Source organism: Antechinus flavipes, chromosome 1 (genome assembly GCF_016432865.1).
Source record: "Antechinus flavipes isolate AdamAnt ecotype Samford, QLD, Australia chromosome 1, AdamAnt_v2, whole genome shotgun sequence".
Taxonomy (NCBI): Eukaryota; Metazoa; Chordata; class Mammalia; order Dasyuromorphia; family Dasyuridae; genus Antechinus; species Antechinus flavipes.
Genome location: NC_067398.1, coordinates 210,042,282 through 210,065,825, shown reverse-complemented (window position 1 = coordinate 210,065,825; position 23,544 = coordinate 210,042,282). Strand labels below are relative to the sequence as shown.

Below are 23,544 nucleotides of genomic sequence, written 5' to 3'. Positions count from 1 at the left end.
AGTGAATAGAATGCCACGATCTAGAGCCAGGAAAACTCATCTTCCTAAGTTCAAATCTAGCCTCAGACACTTACTAGCTGTATGACCATAGGCAAATCACTTACCCCTATTTGCCTCAGTTTCCTGAGCTGCTGTAAGGAAATGTAAAATGAGCGGCTGAAGGAAAACGTAGTCCACTCCAATATCTTTGCCAAGACTATCTCAAATGGGAGGGAGTCATGGAGAAAGAGTTGGACATAAATGAAAACAACTGAACATATAACATAGAAATCACGTGCATAGGTGTATGTACACACACACACACACACACACACACCTCTCTGATATGGCTTCTAATGATTAGAAACTACTGTTTTCTAAGATATCACAGTATGTTATATCCAAGCCTAATTTCAGACTCAATTTCAGACCACTTAATATCTATTATATTCAAGACCATAAAATACCAAGGAGGTTCTGCCAAATCAGGAGGTATATAATATTTCATTAATGAAGGAGTTAGCAAGTTATCTGATTTTCACTGTAGCCTTTTGTTTACTGGTCTCTGACCAGAATTCCTCCTCCTCCTCACCTTACAGGAGGGTTCCATTTAACCCCTAAAAGGGATTTAAAATCTCTACCGCTTCTAAATAATGAGTAATATATGGAATGAATGTTGGGAATTGGCCAAGACAAAAACCTCATGCTTTTATTTAATGTACATACCTATATTCTATTCAACAACAACAACAACAAACTAAGCAACTACTGTGGTACACATTAGAAATGATATATCCTCTAGCTGGTTTTTAAAGCCCTTCATGTCCTGGCCCCTTCCCACTTTTCTAGTATTCTTAGACTACACCCCTATTCTATTCTATTGATCCAGAGACAATAGCCTCCTGGCTGTTCCTTACACAAGACACTCCATTTGTGCCTTTTCACTGGCAGTTTCCACATAATTAGAATGCTCTTCCCCTCCTTGTCTGTGCCTCCTGGCTTCCTTCAAGACTCAATTAAAATCCCATCTTCTGCAGGAAGTCTTTTCCTTATGTCCTTTCATGCCATCCTTTCTCTCCCTGAGATTTTCCCTTAACTGACCCTGTATACATCTTGTTAGTACCTAGTTGTTTGCATGTGTCTCCCCATCAGACTGTGAGCATTTTAAGGATAAAACTGTAATTAGTCTTTAAATATATATCCTCAATGTTGTGTTTGGTCACAGAGTTTGGACTTTTAATTTTTTTTATTATGTAATTAATTTTACAGATGAGGAACTCATGACCCAAAAGAAAAGAAATAATTTGCTCACAGTTAACACAGTCATTAAGAGGCAAACCCAGGTAAGCCTGTTTCCTGATATTAAGTATAATTCACTTCCCACTGTACTATGCTGCTAACCAACAAAAATAAAACACAGTGTCTGTCTTTATGGCATTAATAGCCTTTGAGTTGTGAAGGAAAGACACATAAAATACATAATATTAATAATACATGATAAGTAAAAAAGAAAATAACAGAGACCAATAATGATGATAATAATAGCTAACATTTACATAGCTTATATATGTTTATTATGTGCCACGCACTGAGCTAAGTGATTTATAACTTATCTCATTTGATCCTCACAACAATTCTGGGAGGTAGGGGTTATAATAATACCTATTTAACAATAAGGAAACTGAGTGAAGTGACTTGCTCAGGGTCTGAGCAAGTATCTGAGGGCTGGATTTGAACTTAGCTCTTCACCTGGTTTTAGCCTGGTCACCCAGCTATCCTGGAGAGAGGATACAAGGCTGGAGTGAGAAGGTCTTTACTGACCAGAAATTAGGAAAAGCTTCATGGAAATGGTGGAATTTGAACTGAACTTTAAAAACCAGAATGGAATTAAAGAAAGGAAAAGTAAGAAAATGTACACCATATGAAAGAATTTGGAAAAGACAGGGAACAAGCAATGACTGAGACAGTATAATAGAAGACAGAAAAAAAAAGGCTAGTGTGAGGTTAAGGAGAACTTTGAGCTGCAGATCAAGCAAGGAGACTAAAACTGTCTTGGTAAGCAATGGGGAAGCCACTTAATTCGACAAATAAGCATTTATCTTAGAAATGCTTATTATGTATCAAGCACTGCCCTAGGTATAGTTGTTACAAAGACTAAAGTGATAGAGTCCCTATGATTTTGGTTGTTCATAAGCTCACCAAGAGACAGTGTGTACATAAAGAGGTACAAAGGAAACATATTCAAAATAGACACAAGAAAATTTGAAGATGGAATGATTAGCAAAGGAGATGAGAAAGGGCTTCATCTAAAACATAATATTTCAGCCAAAACCTACAGGAAAACTAAGGATTCAAAGAGGTGGAGGGGAAGGTAAAAAGGGACTATATTGCAGGTTTGAGAAGTAGCTAGAGCAGTCACATTAAAGATGTAGTGTTAAATGTGAGAAAAGTTAAGGTAGCCAGTTTGTGGACCACACTGTGTGTAATGGGGATGGGGAAGGTAAGGCTGGGGCCCAAACAGAAAAACATTTAATTATTAATGTTTATGATAATATAATAATATATATAAATAATATAAATATGTCCTAGAGACATTTGGGAGCCATTAGAGTTTATTAAATAGAGTTAAATAGACTTGAATTTCAGAAAAACTGCTTTAATGTCTAAGTGGAAGAGAAAAAAAGAATAGAAATAGGAAGACCAATTAAGAGGCTAAAGCAAAAGTCCAGCTACTAAGTGGTGAGAGCCTGAACTAAAGTAGAAAGTACATGAATGGAAAGATGGGAATATGAGGAAATTACAAAATTTAGTGATTAAATAGATACTTGGGGTAAATGAAAGTGAGAAAATGATTATTTCTAAGCAGCACTAAATATATAAATATGACAAGATAAGTCTGGCAGTAGTTCAAACCATGGGTCAGAGGAGGAAAGTAGTGGAGGAGGGAAACATATATTTATACTATGTCTATAGTGGTTGTAGGGAATAGAGAACACATGCAAGGTGGCTAGAGGGGGCAGACATAAAATAATCACTAGTACTTAAAGTGGATTTTTAAACTGCTCAAGACAGAGCCCAAACCATAAATCTTAAATATTTTTAATTTGGCATATATGAAGACCAAATGTACCACTGGTTAAATCTTCAGAAAATAATTTATCACCAAGAACAGATAATTTATTAAACATAAGGATATATGCCTAAGCCAAAAGTTCCTGTTTCATAAGACTCTGAATCATATTCAGGTTCCTAAAAAAAATACTGTGAAATAATATTTTTACATGATATTAACAGTCTTATCTGTCTGAAAGGAATATTTCAGAGAAACATGGGAAGACTTGTATGAACCAAAGTAGAGTTAAGTGAGCAAAACCAGGAGAACAATTTATATGATAACAGCAATACAATAAAGAATCTGAAAAACAGGAATGCTAATTATAATTCCAGAGGACTCAAGACAGAACGTGTTATCCATCTCCTGATAGAAAGGCGATGGACTCAAGAATACAGATAGAAACCAAGTTCTTTTTTAGACATGATTAATGCCAGAATTTGTTTTTCTTGACTTTAAATCTTTCAAAGAGGGGTTTGTTTTTCTTTCTCAACTGGCATAAGTGGGAGATGAGAAATAGAGAGGGAGAGAATATAGAACTAAATTTTTTTTTAAAATTAAAAATAGAGAGTGGAGGATGTATTTGAAAAATAAATCACATAAGTAGAAATCAAAAGAGAAAAGTCATATCTGCTGATATTATGGCAAAGACTCTAAGAAGGTATTAGGCTGCTCTTTGTAAATTAAGAAAAATGGATCAGTTCAGAGGTAGAAGATGTCAATCTTATCTTTGTATTAAATATTTGAAGCTGTTCTCATTTCATAAAAAGGAGTTATTTACTTAATGGGCTTCAGTCCAAAAGCTGTTAGTTATAGTATAACCTCTAAATTACTTTCTAGGGAGAGCAATGGAAAAAGTTATTAAAAAGATACATTTGATACATCTAAGATCACTTAATAGAAGGACCTTTTCCAGAAAGAATAGAAATAGAAATAGTAGTTTCCATAATGCATTGTTCCAACATCATGAACAATGGCTCATTGTTCATTGTGATACTTTTAGATATATCAGGGTACAATTTTCTTTTACTATCTGCTTCATAATTAGAATACATTATCTTGGAGTGCAATGGGCATTTCAAAAGCAGAACCCCAAAGAATCAAAACAAAAAAAGTTGTCAACTTCAAGGACAAGTTAGAACCCCATACTGTAAATGTAAAAGATGCTCTGGAAGAAACCAAAAACAATTCCAAAAAAATAAAAAATTACCTTACAGGTATGAGAACTTATGAATGAATCAGAAAACATGAATGTACCTTTTAAGATTCTAAAAGTGTTTCTAATATATCTCCCCCCAAAAAAAAAAATCAAACCATATTTAAGGAATAAAATACAACATCTCCTCTTCAACTAGGCCAGGTTCACAATAGGAGATGGTTCAAGGAATGAAAACAAAGAAATATACTCAATTAATAACAAATATTTATTAACTAATCAACACAAGAAAATTTACTCTGATTTGCTGGCAAGGAAAGAAATTTTAAGGGCTTATTGAATCATGAAGTTGCCTGACAGAAAATCACAGATATGACTTTATAAAAAAGTATTTATATTATTTCTAATTTTAAAAAGTCCTTCAAAAAGAAAGAACATGAATTAAAGAATAATCAATAGAAAATAATTTCTATATTAGCCTTCCAAAATAAAAGACTTGCTCTGTATTAGAGCTCATAATGGCCACCCATCTACTTTGGAAAGAAAATATTTTTTACTAACCAACGACATCTTCATATTAAAAAAAAAAGTTAAAACATTAGTAAAATTTTCCAATCAAAAGGTAATAAAAATGAACATACTCTACCACTGTGCAATTCCACTCCATAGAATTCTAGTGTTCGGGCAATGTTAATAAAGCAGGATTCTGCTTCAGATTGCTTGAGGCCACTAGAGAAAATAAAAATAAGAAAGAGACTTAATAGGAATGGAAAAGAATAATTCAATAAGCAGACAAAGAGAAACTAGGGAATTATTTTTATAACAAAATCAACTAAATTTGATAATCATTTTTGCACAGTTGCCTCAATTTTAACTCCAAAAGAAATTTTAACTCCAAAAATTCTGTTAAAATGAAGTAATCAATTTAATTTATTTACTATGATCTCAAGTTTCTCTACCATAACCATGATTAAATGACCCATCTCATTTACTGGTCTATCAATATTCAATTATAATTACCTCTATCTTCTTACATATTTGAAGCTACCCAATTTAAATCCAAACTGATTTTCTTTTTTTATTCCTTGAAGAATTCCATTATTGGAATTCCCAAAGGCAATATTACACATAGAATCCAGCCTTAAAAATTCTGAGAAAGGTATATATTTGTTTCTTTTTAAAAGCTCTTTTTAATGATCTAATTCTTGCTTTTAGCTTTCAGTTTGAAGTATACTTTTGCCTGTCAACAAAGTCAACATTTACTCTTTTATTACAGTTTAATTTGGCTTGAATATAAACATCTGCAAATGAGGAGAAATGCCTAGTTACTCTTCCTTTTAAAATACTGACAAGAAAGGATTCTTCCTATTGAAAAGAGTCAATCAACAACAAAACAAATGTATGCATAATACACATAGCAGGAGTACTATAGTACTTTTGAGACTAACATCAATAAAATGAACATGAATGCATTTGATTGCTATAGGCAAATATAAGAAGAAAATAATTCATCAATTTATACTTCATCTAATATATTATTTTAAATTATTTTTATAACAAAATCAACTAAATTTGATAATCATTTTTGCTCAATTTTAACTCCAAAAGAAATTTTAACTCCAAAAATTCTGTTAAAATGAAGTGATCAATTTATTTACTATGACCTCAAGTTTCTCTACCATAACCATGATTAAATGACCCATCTCATAGTCATCTGAAACATTTCTAAGAAGTGTCAGAGGTTATGAATTGTTAAAAAAAAAAAAAAAAAGAGGGGAGAGAGAAATACACACACATTCTCATTCTCTCTTTCTCTCTCTGTCTCTGTCTTTCCATCACTTTGTCTGTCTGTCTTTCTGTCTCTCTCTCATTGAAGTATAGTTTCCAAACCTGTGATTTCCATCAATGAGATTACTTTCAGTTGAGCTAACTCCTTCAATGGAGTTGGACAACTCTGAAGCTTATATATCATAGACAGAATTTAATTTGTCCACCATGATAGACTGTGTCATATAGATGTGTACTTATCTATTTTAACTTGCCTATGATTTCATTTAGTTGAGAACTTTCACTGAATAAAATCTCTTTTAACCAATGCTGATAGTCACTGGTAACTTACAGACTGAGAGAGTGGAGTAAAAGTGTCTTGACCAGGATCACAAGGCCATTATGTGTCTATTAGAGGTAGAACTTTAAAACCCAATTCTTCCTGATTGTAAGTTGCACCAGGTCAAGGACTTTCTTTGCTTTTATTTGTAATTGATGGCCACAGTGTCCAATACATAATAAATGCTTAATAAATGTTTACTGATTGACTGACTAAAACACACTTCTTTTTCATATATGTGTAAATATCTAATGTCTATTATAGGAACATAATAGTTTGGAGTGAAACTTATTACAAAGTACAGTTATATTTTGGATGTGCTTTATATAAGCTTGATAATACCTTACACATTTGGGTTTTCGAATATTTGAAAGAATATTTTATAATTTTAAACAAATTTGAAGAAGTACAATTTTTGTATTCTGGTCTTTATGATTCATCTATAATTTCTTTCCTTTTTCAAGAGCATACATTCCAATTATATCAGTACAGCTTGCAGAAAATATAACTTGCTTTTCAATGATATCTTTTATGACAATAAAATCAAAATATCAGTTTTAGACTGTCATAATTATTATTCCTAGGATCAATACAATGAGGGACAATCCCAATAAGGGAGAAACTCAGAGTCTAAAAGTCACTATAAGCAGGAATGATTTTTAAAATGTATGTAAAACTATTCTTAAATCTAGGGTATTGAGAACAGCAAATGACATAGTAGTATACTAACTCTCCAAACTCTGACAGGAAACAAAGCGCTAATAGGGGAAAGGTTTATGGACGTGGTATTCAGGGATGTTATAGATTTTATGAGATGGGATGTACAAGACATGTTTTGGTTGCTCATGAGGGAAAACAGTACAAAAACTTATTATTGTTTTTTTGTTCAGATTCCATAAAGAAGATCTAATTATACCCAGTTCTGGCTTTAGGACTTAAAAAAAAAGTATCAAATGTGATACGTTTAACTTTGGTAAGGACAAACAACTTTATTTTATTGTATTATTTATTATTTATTTGTTTGTTTGTTTTTTTTGCTGAGGCAGTTGGAGTTGTGACTTACTCAGGGTCACACAGTTAGGAAGTGTTAAGTGTCTGAGGCCACAGTTGAATTCAGGTCCTCCTGACTTCAGGGCTGGTGCTCTACACTGTACCACCTAGCTTCCCCAACTTTATTTTATTTTATAAACAACTTTTTATTTTATTTATAAACAAATTTATGGAGAAAGCTGAGGTCATGTGGATGGCCCAAGAGATGATCCAAGCCTAAAGCTAAAACTCAGGAAAATACAAGCTCTAGAAGTATCCAGGAGCTTTGAAAATAAACAAAATTAAAAACATGAGTGCTTTTTAAAATGGGAGGAAACTCAAACACCAGAGTAATTTACCAAAAGTTGTACTTAATAGGAGGTACTTAACGGATATATAACATATTCCCATTTCCAAAGGTTTGCCTCATATTTAGAATTTTGGATTTCAAATATTAGATTTGAAAAAAGATAATAATTTCACTTAGCCGAGCTTCTCAGCTAATGAAAAAGATCCCAGACTCTGCTTGAACCATTTAGTGAAGAAATAACTACTTAATGAGAAAGCTTTCCCACTAAAATAAGAAACAAAAGAAACCACCTTCACAGATTTTTTCTTAATAAGTTCAGTATAAATACTATCCATTAAGGGAACTGTTTATGCAAACAGATGCAAATGGCTTAATTCCTATACTATCTTAAAAGTATTTTATAGAAATTATTCTTTTAATGATTTTATGTAATTGTGTTAATAGTTTGTTTGTTTGTTTTTGTAGAAAAGGCAATAATGCCTGGATTTTTAGCTTAACATTTTGAGATTTGCCATTGTAATGCTGGAGAAACTGAGCAAGACAGAGACTAGAGACCAATTCAATAGTTCATTAAATGGAGAGATATACTGAAACCAAATGGATCTTGGTTCCAGGCCTGGACTAGACTATAGTCTCAAAGAGTCTAGCCATTAAGTATCAGAGGGCAAACTTTTTATAGGATAACAAGAACAATGACATAATATGGAAGATACCTGGATGGGGATAACTTAATGGGGGGGGAAGGCCCCTAGGATGACACAATGGAAGGAAGTTACTGATATTCTAATGACATCTAAAATGGATGTCAAACATTAAGAAGGAATGTCTATAACCCAAAGATATAAAACCTTTATCTCATCAAACATTAAGAGGGAAAGATTATAATCTGAGGCAGAATAACTAAATAGGACCATGGGAACTAGGTCAAGACATCAAAAGGGAACTTTGGCACAACATTATCTCATGGCTAGGAGGTCAAGTTATTGGGCTAATGATATCTTAAATTGGTATCATATTCCATGTAGTGGCTAGAGTATTGATGAGAAATTAACAATCATTTATGTATGCCTCCCAAACTGAAGTTTTAGTCCATGAAAACAAATATTTAACTTGTACCTGATGATTTTCACTAATTGGTAAAAAAGTACACAGGAAAACTGAAAGCCTTTCTCAAAATGTTCTCATATGTAGTAAGGAGAAAATCAAAATTTTCAAATTAATTTTTATTAGAAATGTGCATGACTAAAGGATCTTTTAAAAGATAATTACTTGTTTAAAAGAATCAATTTTTTTTAAAAAAGGAAATGATAGATAGGAGAGACAGCATGGCCAAATGGATAGGTAGAAAATTGGCTTCCAAGCCTGTGGCACACTTATATCTATCCTTAGCAATAAACATGCAACTGTGAAGTTATTTTTTAAAAATTATCTTGGCTAGTAGAATTATTTTTTCTCCAGTTGAAATGCACTGTACCATTAAGGATAGAGACATTAGAGTAGCATGTTTCAGAAATTCTTGGAAAATGAGAGAAATTGTTTAGACTCTCTATGTATTTTTATTAGGTTTTGTTTTTGTTTTTTCAATTGAGAAAGTAGGTACAATGGGTATTGTATTTCTTGCCTTCTCAATAGGTGGAAAGAGGAGAATTCAAAATAGTAAATAAATTTTTTTAATACAATTAGAGACTGAGGAAAAAATTGTTGTTCAGTTGTGTTTTACTCTTCATAGGCGCATTTGGGGTTTTCTTGGCAAAGATACTGGAGTGGTTTTGTCATTTTCTTCTTTAGCTCATTTTACAAATGAGAAAACTAAGGTAAACTGATTTAAGTGACTTGCCTGGGGTCACATAGCTTGTACTATATAAGACCAGATTTGAATTCAGGAAGATGAGACTTTTTGACTCCAAGCTGACATTCTATCCACTGAGACACCTAGCTGCCCTGGGAGAAAAAAAAAATGCTTGTTTTTTTTTTTTTTAAATGGCACTGACTTGGAGTCAGAGATCTGAGTTCAAATCCAACCTCAGATACTTACTGTGACTCTAGGCAAGTTACTTAACCCCTCTTTACCTCAGTTTTTCATTTGGAAGATGGGAATACTGGAGAAAGAAATGGCAAACTATCCCAGGGTCTTTGCCATGAAAATGACAGTCCATGGGGTCACAAAGAGGCACACATGACTGAAAAACAACAATAAATTGAAAAAAAAATTTTTAAGAAAATGAGAGATAAATAGATTAATAACAATAATAATGAAGATTATGAGAACTAACATTTATATGGTACCTAATTATGTGCCAGGCACTGTGCTGCACTTTATAGATACTATCCTATTTGATCTTCACTACAATCTTTGAAGTAGATTCTATTATTATCTTCCTTTTAGATGAGAAAGTTGAAGCAAACAGTTTTATGGCCAAGTGACTTGCCCAAAACTGCATTAATTAGTAAGTTTCCAAGGCCATTTCTGAACTCGGGTCTTCCCAACTCCAGTTCTGGTGTTCCATCCACTGTGCCACCTAATTACCAGCAATACTGGTTTAATCTAATACACATCTGCTAAACAGTTTTTATACATTCAAATTCATGGAATGTTAACAATTTTAAAATTGAAATGAATCTTAGTTCAAATCTTACAGATTAAATTTATGCCCTGGACACAGAGCTGATCAATAAGCAGGTGATCTCAGGGGCCTTTGGATCTTATGTAACCTGAAATGTGAAGTCACAGGATCAAAGAATGTCAGTAATAAAATGAACCTGATGGATAAAACATAGCCCTTAAGTTAGAGATAACTTTGGCTAGCCATGCTGAAACAAAATGACAGCCAAGACAACTTTTGAAATGCATATATCTATGGGAAATTAAGGCTATAAAGACAAATGTCTTAATAGGAAAACAGACTCAGTCTGCCATTTTAAAACACAATTTATCATATGACATAATTTACACTGGGTAAAAGAAAAAAACAGTCATTTACCAGAATTGATTAATGTTGAATGAACAGGTGTTAGTTACTTTGCCCCAAGAGAAGCTCTCAGTCATATTTCTTGTTGCTATTCAATTATGTCTGAGTCTTTGTGCTAAATCCTAGAGATATGAAAAACAAGCCTCTGTTCTCAAGGGGATAATCTTGTATAATAAGGGAGACAATATAAAAACAACTATATACAAACAAGGTATGATGCTTACTTGTTTTCAGTTGTGTCCAAATCTTTGTGACCCCTTTTGGGATTTTTCTAGGCAAAGATGCTGATGTACTTTTCTATTTCCTTCTCCAACTCATTTTACAGGTAAAGAAACCAAGGCAAATAGGATTAAGTGACTTGCCCAGGTCACTCACAGCTAGTAAGTATCTAAGACCGGATTTGAACTCACATCTTTCTGATTCCAAACCTCTCTTTTATCCACTGTGCCATCTAATTTATACAAAGAGGGCTACCAACTTGCTGAGCCCATCCACCATCCTTTTAAAAGAATTACTGAGCCAGAGATAAGATAAGATCATACAAATCACATTATACAATGTCTATACACATCCAGAAGTAAGTTATTAAAATAATCAGTGATACACGTGAAATGATTCTGCTTTAGTCATTTATTACCTGTGCTGTTCATGCAGTGACTCTACTCTGGTTACAAAGTCTTTATTCTGATCTGGTATAAACTGGCTATCGGAAAGATATCCTGAAAGATGCAGTGAAGAGTTATGGTCTCCAAACTGAGCTATTAAGAAAAAAAAAAAAAAGGAAAGAGGGAATTAATAATTATTTTAATCTTTTATTTAAGACAGAGAAGACTAAGCATCATAGTCAAAAGAATCAGTGATTCCATAAGTAAGACTAATAAAGATAACACTTCTTGCTATGCACACAATGAAGAATATCCATCACAGTTGAGAGACAGGATGAGTCTGAAGAAAGCTTTCCTTTGCACTAGGTCCTTTACCATGCTCACTGCTGATAGATGAATCAGAAATATCCAATATATTTTACCACACACAATATAGCACTTTAGGTTTAGATGCTGAGTTTAGAAACCTCCTTCAGAAATAAAAGGCTAGTATTACACACAAAAATCCAAATTTGTGTGACTAGCTGTGTTACACCGGGCAAGTCACTTAACCCTATAAACCTCAGTTTCCTTATCTGTAAAATGAGTTGGAGAAGGAAATAGAAAACCATTCCAATATCTTTGCCAAGAAAACCCTTAATGGAGTGATGAAGAGTCAGACATGACTGAAAATGACTAAAGAAAAATAAATTATACACACACATCTTGCTACACATGACACATATTATACAAACCCATGCATATACACACACTATTCTATAAATTACTTTAGTCCTAAGTTTGAAATCCCTATTAGGGGGACATTATTTTTTATCATCTCCTTGGCCTATAGTGCAATAATATAACATCTGTTTCTCTCTCCTTTGATCCTGACATAAGTGCTTTCCAATAGTTTTCTGTCCTCATGCTAATCAATCTCCATAGAGGAAAGATTGTTGGCATACAGAACTCTGGCCCCTTAATCTTCCAAATCTGTTTCTTCTAGATAAGCAATTGCTCTCATCAAGTGCTAGGACTAAATTCTAATTTCTCTTTAAGAACCTATAGGAACTGCTATACCAAGAGAGCCTTTTTCATTATGTTACTCATCTGAGTCTTGCTTTCTCAGCACTCATCTTTGTTGATGACAAACCCTTCCCTGGGATGCCAGGCTATTCTTTTTTGCCAGCTTTCTCTCTATTCCCACTCAATTTGCTGATTTGATACCCTGACAATCCACATGAATGTTTTGTGTCCTGCCTCTGGTTTCTTGCTGATCCATTCCTTTGTTCCCTTCTTTTGTTAAACTCCCATGATAACGGACCTCTGTATCTGCAGACTGTCCATTCTCCCATCCTTGGGGATAGATCAATCATGGCTGAGAGCAATGAAAAAATTGGGCATCAAAGCCAGTCTGCTCTCTGCTAGAAAGAGTGGAACTTGTGGTCCCAAAACAACTCAATGCTGCCTGGATTAACCTTATCACAGAACTTCAGAGTCCAAAAGAACTCAAAAACAACTGAGGTCAACCCATATTTTTGGAAAATAAACTCTTTATAATAATATAATCAACAAGTATATCCATTCATCTTGTGCTTGAAGACCTCCAATTATGCAGAACTAAATGGCATGAGAGGCAATGTACCACAGTGAAGAGAATACTGAATTTTAGAGTTGGAAAGATCACGTCAAATATTTATTGTATGATCCTGAGAAAGTCTTTTAATCTTTCTATCATGCCTCAGTTTCCTCATCTGTAAAATGAGAGCACTGGACTCAATGGCCTCTAAGTTCTTTCTAACATGGACGCTGAGTGAAATGAGCAGAACAAGGAGTACATTGTACATAGTAACACTGTATGGTGATCAGCTGAGACTGACTTAGTTTTTCTCAGTAATAAAATGATCCAGTGCTCAGAAAAATCTGTCAAGTCTACCATGAGCTCATGCAAAATGAAACTTTGTACTGTGTACAAAGTAATAGCAATGCTGTGGGATGATCCTGTCCATCACAACATTTATTAGCTATGTGACCACAAGAAAATTGCTTAACCTCTCTAAGCTTCCATATTTTCATCTGTAAAATGGAGGAAAAACTGGCAATCTTCTTACATCCCAGGACAATTTTAAGTCTCACCAACACCTATAAACTATTCCACCTACCCTCCCCCCCCAAAAAAAAAAACCCACTGCATTATAAACTCATACATCCATATCTTTATTGATAAGCCTGAAAGACCTGTCCTCTAGGTCACTTTTCATTGGAAACTCTTTTCCATCCTTTAAAGCCCAATTCTGCCCCCTCTTCTACCTTATTCTCAGCCCCACAGCTTCTTAAATTATGGGATGAGATCCACTATGGGGTCATGTAAACTAAATGTGGAGATCCTAATTATATTATTAATATAATTATGATTATCACTAAATGTTTGATTTGCATATCTATTGTGTATATAGCCAGGGTCATATAAATTTTTCTTGGGCAAAAAGAGGTCATGAGTGGAAAAAGTTTAGCAAGCCTTGCTCTACCCAATGCTTATAACAATCTTGTCCCACAGACCTCTAATGACACTGTTTTATAATTCTCATAATATGTCAAATAGATACATTATAATTATCTTTATAGGTATTTTTTCCCCAACTAGCCCATTAACTGAGGTTTGGAGCTGGGGAATAACTCTCTTATAGTACTTAATGAAGGTATTTCAATGGGTCAAAGAGTAGAATTACTTTTGTTACTTTTCACATATAACTAGATTGCAGTAAAAAAAGATCATGGCAACATACAATTCTACTGGAAACCGATTGGGGGTGCAGTATAATATGATGTAGTAGAAATTGCAATGATTTGCATTTGGAGTAGGAGGCCTAAACTTGAATCATAGTTCTGCTACCTACTACATGATTCCAGCCAAGGCACCCAAACTCTTTGGACCCCAAAATCCCCTATATAGGAAAACTCAGAGTTGAAAGGAGTCTCAACAGTCAGTTAGCCCAGGTTATTGCTATAGAGGAAGGACCAACATCCTTATCAAAGAGTCACCATTCAGCAAAGGAAAACTGCCCTTTCTTGAAAGCTCTCATTATTAGAAAGTTATTCCTTATATTGAACTAAAATCTGCCTTTTTAATTTTACTCATTATTCCTACATGTCAGTCCTCTAAGTCAGAGCAAAAGAAACCTAATGCCATTGCTACTAAAAGTTCTTCAAGCACTTGAAAATGTCAACAACAGCCTTCCTTCCTCTCTGAAGTGTTTTTTATTTTCTTTAGTCCTTTTAGGCAAGAAATCTAGAACAAAATAAAGATGATAAATTCTTTCTTATCTGGAAATACTGGATTGGAAAGTTTGCTGGTTCTCAGCAGTCCTCTGAGTTTCCAGGACTTGCCCATAGTCACACCCCTAATGGCTTCACTATACTTTGTCAATGTCTGTTTAAACATGGCAGTCAGTCTAACCATGATACAGAACAGCTCCTGATTTGAGACATATACTTCATATCATAGTATCTTTTAATTGTTGTAGTCCTGTAACAAGTTCCATATCATCACTTAATAAAGATACTGATAAAATTGTAATTTTTTTCAAATAATTACTTATGTCTAACTCTTGATGACCCCATTTGCAGTTTTCTTGGCAAAGATATTGGAAGTGATTTATCATTTCCTTCTCTACCTCATGAGATGAAGAAATAGGTAAACAAGGTTAAGTGATTTATTCAGAATCACACAACTAGTACATATCTGAAATTAGATTTGCACTTTGGTTCAAACTTTAGGGCTGGCACTCTGTCCAATGAGCCTTCTAGTTGCCTTCATGAAATTGTATTTACCTTCCATTTTCATTTCTAGTTCACCACCATACTGTAGGAATTATTTACATTGATCTTACAAAAATTCTGTCTCCTGATCTACCTCACTTTTCATGATTCTGTGGGGGTATTTCCAAAGTATTATATAGTTCAAATCTAAGTTCCTTGAGGCCAGACAATATTTTGATTTTGTCTTCATATTCCTAGTATTCTAGTAAAGTGACTTGAATTGGAAAATGCTTCAGAAATGTCTATAGAATTGCAAGTATTATTCTACTGTAGTTTCAAACTAAACTCATTACTTTCTCTGACCTCTAATATTAGTGGGACTATAACATAGAAACAAGGCCAGAGAACTTATTTTGCTTGATTGTGCAAATTTATTATGAAGAATTTATTTTTTCCCCTCAATAGAATGAGGGGTGAGGGAGAGAAAATTATATTAAAAATGAATTTAAAAATAAATTTAGTTGTAAAAAATAATTTAAAAAAGGATAAGACACATTTTCCTAAATTAGTACCAAACTGAAAAGAAGCACTACAATAGACTGGGAGAAAAGGACACAAAACTACTTGATTAGCACTTAGTGGGTGTACACATAGTTCAGAACAAGAATCTCAGCTGTGACAGCACAGGTAATTTCTCTATAGTAATATGTCTCAAAAAGCTGAAAAAAATTGATCACCTGCATTATAGAGTCCTTAATGCTGGTACTTATAAGTTCAGAATAATGGCCTCCAAGGAGGATGGTTATTGATAAATACACAATTTTTGTTCCTTATTTATTTGTTCTTTTTCCACTACTATGCTTGTATCTTTGCCTTTGTTCTCTACTAATTTTGTGTTATACTTCTATTTTACTAACAAACTGTCTTATTAAATGATAATAATATAATTAATATCATTAATAATTAATGATAATTCTTTTGGTACTTCTCCATGACTGGATTTCAACAGATCAAAAAATATTATTTTTGTTGTGATGTCACACATTAATAAGTTGTGAAAAAAAAAGATATATAATGTCAATTTGCAATTCGATCAGAATATTTTTTCTCCAAATTCTGCTAGCACATAATTGTGTTACTTTTAGTTACTTGTCAACTTAATAGGTAGGAAGTACTTCAAAGTTGTTTTTGGTCATGAGTTTGATCATGAGTCAGAATGAATATTTTAAAAGCAATTATTTATGAGGTACTCTCTGTTGTAAAATGTCTGATCATAGTCTTTGACCATTAAGCAAAGCAGGTGACTTCAATATTCGAGTTTCTCATATTTTAAATATTATGATTTTACATCATATTTTATGCAAATATTTTTCTACTTTTTATTTTGATATTTTTTTATAGAAATTCTTTTTTTTGTAATAAAATCATTCTATACAACAATTTTTATATTTTCAGCCAGCTAGAATTGATTTTGGTAAATGGTGTGAGTCAAGGGTATAAATTTATTTACCGCATGTTCTAGCCAGTGTTCTTAAATTTGTCAAATAATGAATCCTCTCTCCAGCTGCTATCATGTTTCCCAGAGTTACAAAGTGATAATCTTTTATACCTATTTGGTCTTACCTCTAGGATTTTCTTCTATTCTACTTATTTTTTCTTCCCTTAAAAAAAAGTTTCAGGGACCCAAATGTACAAAATGTTTGTGGTCAGCCCTTTTTGTAATGGCAAGAAACAGGAAACTGAGTGGATTGCCCATCAGTTGGAGAATGGCTGAATAAGTTATGGCATATGAAATTTATGGAATATCATTGTTCTATAAGAAATGACCAGCAGGATGATTTCAGAAAGGCCTGGGGGGACTTATATGAACTGATGCTGAGTGAAATGAGCTGAATCAGAAGATCATTATACACAGCAACAAGATTACATGATGATCAATTCTGATGGATGTGGCTCTTTTCAACAATAAGATGATTCAGGCTAGTTCAAATGATGTTGTGATAAAGAGAGCCATCTACACCCAGAGAGAGGATGGTCGGAACTGAGTGTGGATCACAACATAGCATTTTTACTCTTTTTGTTATTTGCTTGCATTTTGTTTTCTTTCCCATTTTTATTCCTTTTTGATCTGATTTTTTCTAGTGTAGCAAGATACTTTTATAAATATGTATACATATATTGGATTTAATATATATTTTAACATGTTTAATATATATTGGATTACTTGCCTTCTAGGGGAGGAGGTGGGAAGGAGGGGAAAATTTAGAACACGAGGTTTTGCAAGAGTCAATGTTGAAAAATTATCCATGCATATATTTTGAAAGCTTTAATAAAATTTTTTTTTAAAAAAAAGTTTTTGCCCATTATCAATCAGCTATCATATGAACCATTTAATTTTGTGTTTTAAAGCCTGGGAGGGCAAAAAACAACTTTTTTCTTTGTCTTTTTTCTCTGAAATTTATCCTTTAAAATGCTACCTATTTGTTTTTCCACATAAATTTTATTATAACAAATCTAATAATAATTGCTAACATTTATGTAGTGCTTACTAAATTCCAGGCACTGTGCTAAATTAACAATTATGATTCACTTGATTCTTAGAACAACCCTGAAAGTATCCCTCTTTTACAAATGAGGAAATTGAGACAAAAGTAAAGAGACTTGCCCAGTGTCACACAACTCCACTGACTGCAGGCTGGAATTGAATTCAGATTTTTCTTACTTCAATCCCCCAGGATTTTAACCTTTGAATCATCTAGCTGCTTGTAGCTGCTTCTTATGTTAATCTGTGTGATTTATTCCCCACCCACCTTACTTTATTTCAAATTACTGTTAGGTATAGTGGCACACTCCTATGATCCCTTATAATTGAGAGGCTGGGCTTGATGATGGATTTATTGAGTTCTGAAAAGCTCTATTTAGTGTCTGAATTAAACTACAGCACCAATACAGAACACCTTTAAAGCATGAGGAAAAGCAGGCTCTCCTAAAAAAAAAAAGGGGGGGGGGGAGGGCAATTGGCCCTGCTCAGAAATGGATCAGAGCAAAGTTTCTATGTCAATCAACAACAAAGTTGGACCTATTATTGGACACTACTTCTAGTCTGGGTAATATGGGAACATGGTTCACAAACAAAAACAAAAACAACCAAATCAATTTTTTAGCACATCTGACACAATGATATAATATTTTGCAGGTAACTTTGTTTTAGATTTAGTCTTGTGAAAATGCTAAATATTTTCTCATATGGAATGTCTTTAGGTTTTAATTAGAAATTTTCCATGATGCAAAAATTTCTATAACTATTATTCTTAATGCTTTTGTTATAAGATAGATGCTATAGTCATTTATTTTTCTTATGAGTACCACATATTTTTATGCTAATGTTAAACCATCCCTGCAGACATAATGTAAATATTACTTGGTTACAATGAATGATTTTGATTAAATTGTTGCATTTTCCATCTGCTAATTTTTTTTTAAGCATTTTTTAAAATGTCTTGGTATTGGAAACAAGATGAAGTTTGTCTCAAGAAGAATGGCAGCAATTTCTTCTTTCTTGATATGCAGAAATAATCTATGTAATGTAAGATTTTTTTTTTAATCTGGAAAAACTGACCTATGGAGTCATCTAGGCCAGGTGTTTTCTCTGTTGACTCAAAGTTCTTCTTGTGAAATTGGCTTACACAAATTATTTATTTCTTGTTCTAGCAGTCTCAATAATGTAAATAGTCATCTTTTTCACCAAACTTTTTAAACTTATTAATACATAGTTATGTGCAACATTCTCTAATGATATTCCAAATTTCTTTTGTGCTTGTAAGGATCCTTTTTATTTTTTAATTTCTGTTTTCACATTCCTTCTTTTAGTTCAACTTGTTAATGGTCTCATCTTTTAAGATAATTTTTGTTCATTTTATGAATTTAAGATTCTATTTCTGTTTTTATCTTTATTATTTTATTTTCTATTTTCTTTATGTTATTATGTTGTTCTTAGGAAGACTTACTTTAGTCTTTTTCTCTTATTAACCTAGGCAGCTAATATTACAAATTTACTTCAAAGAATGGTTTTGGTTCTATCTTAAAAATTTTGATAAATGATATTTTCATTGCAGTTTTAAATAGTCTTTCAACTTTAAAAATATTTCCATCAAACAGCTAAAAAATATAGTCTCCATGGAGTCATATTTTTAAAAATTCTTATTTCTAGTTTTTTATAATGAAGTCTTTATGTGTCCTATAAAAGACACATAAATAATATAAATAACAATCTTGTTCTTATTTATTACTTCTTATGAAGCTGTTATGTCTCATTGTTTTAATTTTTGAAATGTTTGATATATTTTTAAATATTCATATTATTACATTGATGTATATATAATTTATTAAAGTTCTTTTCAGGGGATAGCAATATAGTACAATGGATAGAACACCAACCCTAGAGTCAGGAGTAGCAGAGTTCAAATCTAGCCTCAGACACTTAATACTTCCTAGTTGTTAGACAAGTCAGTTAATCCCAATTCCTTGAAAAAAGTTCCTTTCAATACTATTTAATACCATTTTGTGTAGATAGTTTATAATTGGAATCCTACATTATCAGATATTACCATCTTTTTAAAAAATTACACATATATTTTAGAACAATTAATGTTATTCTGTGTATATCTTTTTGCACTGAATGTTTTTCCTCTAGACAACATTTTGATGTAATTTTTAAAAAACTATCCCATAAGTCTTTTCTTTTTAATAGGACAAATCAGACCATTCATAGTTATTAAACCTGATTTGCCTCTTCGAATTTTTGTTCTTAATATGATTTAAGAAGTAAAACCATTTCTCCTCTCCCCCACACTATTTCTATTGCTAGAAGCAGCATAGAATAATGATAGAAAACCAAGTTAGAATGGTTTGTGTCTGAACAACCATCTGGCAACCAATTATTTAATGTTTATTAAGCACTTACCTGCCAAACACTGAACTAAACCGAGTTCATAAATAAAAAGTGAAAACAGTCCGTGGTTTCAATGAGTCTACTGTCTTAATGGTGCAGTATGCACAAATAAATGTATACACCTTATTTTGCATATACATACAGAGTAGACCTACACTATCTTAAAAGTTTCTAGGTATCGGGATATAATGGAGGAAACAGCACATATTCTACACAAAGTAGATAAAAGCCAACTTAGAAGGTATTAGGTTCTGGGGAATCAGGTAAGGCAAAAGGCAGCATTGAGCTCAGGCCTGAAAGAATCCAGCAATATTACGAATTTGAGATGAAGAGAGAGAACCTAATCATGGTGGCAACTTGAAGGAAATATTTTGTATAAGAACACAATTAAATTGGCTGGTATAGTGGAAAGGAGTAATGTGTAAGATTAGAAAGACAAAGAAGGCTCAGATTGGGTATGACAAACTGAGGCATTCATATTCCATCCTAGAAGTGAGAAGAAAACCCATTAGAGCTTTATGAAGAGGGCAGCAATATGTATGACTTGCCCTTTGGGAAAATCATGTTGGAAGTTGTATGTTAGATAAATAGGAGAGGGAAAAGACTTGAGATAAGGAAATCCAATTAGGAGACTACTACAATAGGCTCAGTGAGAAGCAATCAAAGCTTGAAATAGGATGGTGGTGGTATTAATGGAGAAAGGGGATAAGACAAGAGAAGAAATAAAAATTAGCCTTGTACAGTGAGTGGCAGTGAGAGGTTAAGATAACACTAAGTAACCTAAATAACCAAAAAGATGCTAGTGCTCATAAAAATAATAGAGAAGTATATAAGAGGGATGAGTCTGGAGAGGAAAGTTCATTAGAGTTCAGGTTTGGTCAGTTTTTTTTTTTTTTTTTTTTTTGATGCTTATGAGATTTAAAGTTCTATTAAAGTTCTTATGAGAATTAAAGTTCTATTAGGGAGTTGGTGAAATGAGACTGGAGCTCAAGAAAGAAACTAGGACTAGATTTACACATCTGGGAGTCATCTTCACAGATAATAATTGAAGAAAGCCATCAGAATGGATCAGACCATTACATGAGAGATTAAAGAAAGAAAAAAGAAGAGAGCCTAGGACAGACCCTGGTGGTTACTCACAGTCTGGGGTATGAATAATGATGCATCAAGAGAAACTGAAGAACAATCAAATAAATAAGAAAGTATTTAGTAGAAGAAGAAAGCAGCCAAGAGTGTCAAATGTGGAAGAACTGTCAAGAGAATGACAGTTGAGAAAAGGTCATAAAGCTTTGGCAGTTCAGAAACCACTGGTAACTTTCAAGGAATAGTTTCAGTTCAATACTGAGATTGGAAGCCATAATACAGAAGGTTTAAGAAAAAAAAGATGTAGAAGAACTGAGGTTAAATAGCTTTTTCAAAGAATTTCGCTGAGAAAGGGATGTAATATATGGGATGATAGTGGGGATAAGATGTAATCAGGCTTTTTAAGAATGAGAAACATTTGGGGGTGTTGTCAGCAATAGGAAAGGAACTGACAGAAAAGAAAGACAAGATTATAGAGGGGGGATGACTGAGGGGGTAATTTACTAAAGAAACTAGAAAAGCATAGGATCTAAGGCACAACTAGAAGGGTTCTCCTTAGAAAGGAGATCCACCTCTTCATCAGAAACTAGAATGAAAAGGTAGGGTAGAGTTAAAACAGGAATGTAAGATGAGAAGAGATGGGGAGAAGAGGGAGCTGATGGCAAATGATCTCATTCTTTTTTTGGTAAATTATAAGGGAATGCCCTCACTTGAAAGACTCAATTGCAGTGCAGGAGAAGGATGAGCAGTTTCAGTTTGTGATTAAATAACAAACTTTTAGGAGACTCAGCCAGCATAGGTTTATGACTTCTTCCAATTCTGTTCCATGGCAAAGGAAGCATGGAGGCAGATAGTGGGAGTAATCTAGAGCTAGAGTTTAGTAAGACTGGTGACAAAACTAAGGAGCAGAGGATTCCAAAGTAAAAGATATTACCCATTTGAACTGGTTAGCAAAAAGATCAAGATTGAGAAGAAAGGAGAATACTGAGGGATGTTTAGATTGGAAGTTATAATAAGAATAAAGAATGGGTTTAATTTGTTTATGTCTCCAATAAAATCTTACTTATCATATTCTATAGTCTCAACTAGAGAAAATGACAGAACTGGGGTATCCTACTATTTAATTAGTAACAAACATCTTATCTCACTGATCTGAAGCTGCTTGCTCCCCAACTGTGCTGATCTCTTCAACTGTGAACTTTTTCCAATAAATTCCCTTAATTTGATATAAAATTTTTAGATTCAATTTTCTCCTCTCCCCTCCTCCCCCCCCCCCCTTAAGCTAGTGGGATTAAGTGACTTGTCCAGGGTCACACAGCTAGGAAGTGTCTGAGACCAGATTTGAACTTAGGTCCTTGCTGGGGTTCTATCTACTGCTCCACCAATTTTAAAGTCTGTGTATATTTTTGAGCAATTCTACCTTATTTTTCATTTAATTAGTGAAAAATCTGAGGAGTTTCTAATCAGTACTTTATTGTATGTGCCACCCAAGGCCCAGGGGCAAATAGGTAATTTATTTTTCTTTCTTGACTATTTAAAAACTATCTTTATCATTCTGAAATTTGATAATTATATGTTTGGGAGACAAGTTTTTAATCCCTGCATGTTGAAGACCTATTAATTTTCTTCGCTTGTAAACTGATTACTGTTTTATATTCTAGGAAATTTTCTCCAATTATTTCTTCTAAGGACATGGGGATAGAATGCTGGCATTGAGACTAGAAAACCTAAATTCAAGCCCTCTTTCTAATACATATTGGTTCTGTGACTCATGGGCAAATCACAGAAGCTCTCCTGCTCTAGGAAACATTCTAAGACATAAATTGCAATTAAAATATTGGCATGCAATAGGAGAAGCTGTGTGTATCGGGAGGAGTCCCATGCTCATGAAATCACAGATCTAATTCCTATAAACTATCCTCAGTCAAGAACTTTCTTCTTCGTTTCTTACTCATGATCCTAGTACATTAACAGTCTCTTTAAACAAATGTTTTAAGATTGAGTAATCTATGGACTGAATTCATTTTATTTTTAAAAATCTATTATTTATCTTACATCATATTTTTAAAGTTCTGTGACATTCTGAACTCAACTTTATTTTTACTATCTACGGATCTTTTCTCAACTACATTTATTTATTTATTTATTTATTTTTATTTCTTCCAAAAATGCTAAATGGTGCTAGGTATATGCTTAGGCAAGACCCGTAACCTCTGTTTGCCTCAGTCTCTTCAACCATAAAATAGGGCTAATACCAGTTGTTGTTAGGATCAAATGAGATAATATTTGTAGTTTAGTCCAGTGTCTGACACATAGTAAATGCTTATGCTTCCTTGTAGAGGGGAAACTCTGGGTGAGGTATAAGACCCTTCAGCCCAGAGGGAACCTGCTAACAATATTTGGTTCAGCTCCCCATCTCCCCTAAGGGCTCTCAGCTTTCCTGAGAGGTCAGGAGGTGGTGACAACCTGTGCTGTAATTGAAGCAGAGTGATACCAGGTAGCAAA

At 33.3% G+C, this 23,544-nt stretch overlaps 1 protein-coding gene across 2 annotated transcripts in view; it reads right to left on the bottom strand.

The window, feature by feature from the left end:
* PTPN3 (protein tyrosine phosphatase non-receptor type 3) overlaps positions 1 to 23,544 on the bottom strand; it is a 239,893-nt gene that overhangs the window by 104,110 nt on the left and 112,239 nt on the right. For both annotated transcript variants that reach the window (XM_051995555.1, XM_051995561.1), the window contains 2 exons: positions 11,300 to 11,420; positions 4,889 to 4,976 (listed from right to left, as the gene is read on the bottom strand). In XM_051995555.1, the coding sequence (XP_051851515.1) occupies positions 4,889 to 4,976; positions 11,300 to 11,420 (209 nt within the window). The remainder of the gene's footprint in view (positions 1 to 4,888; positions 4,977 to 11,299; positions 11,421 to 23,544) is intronic.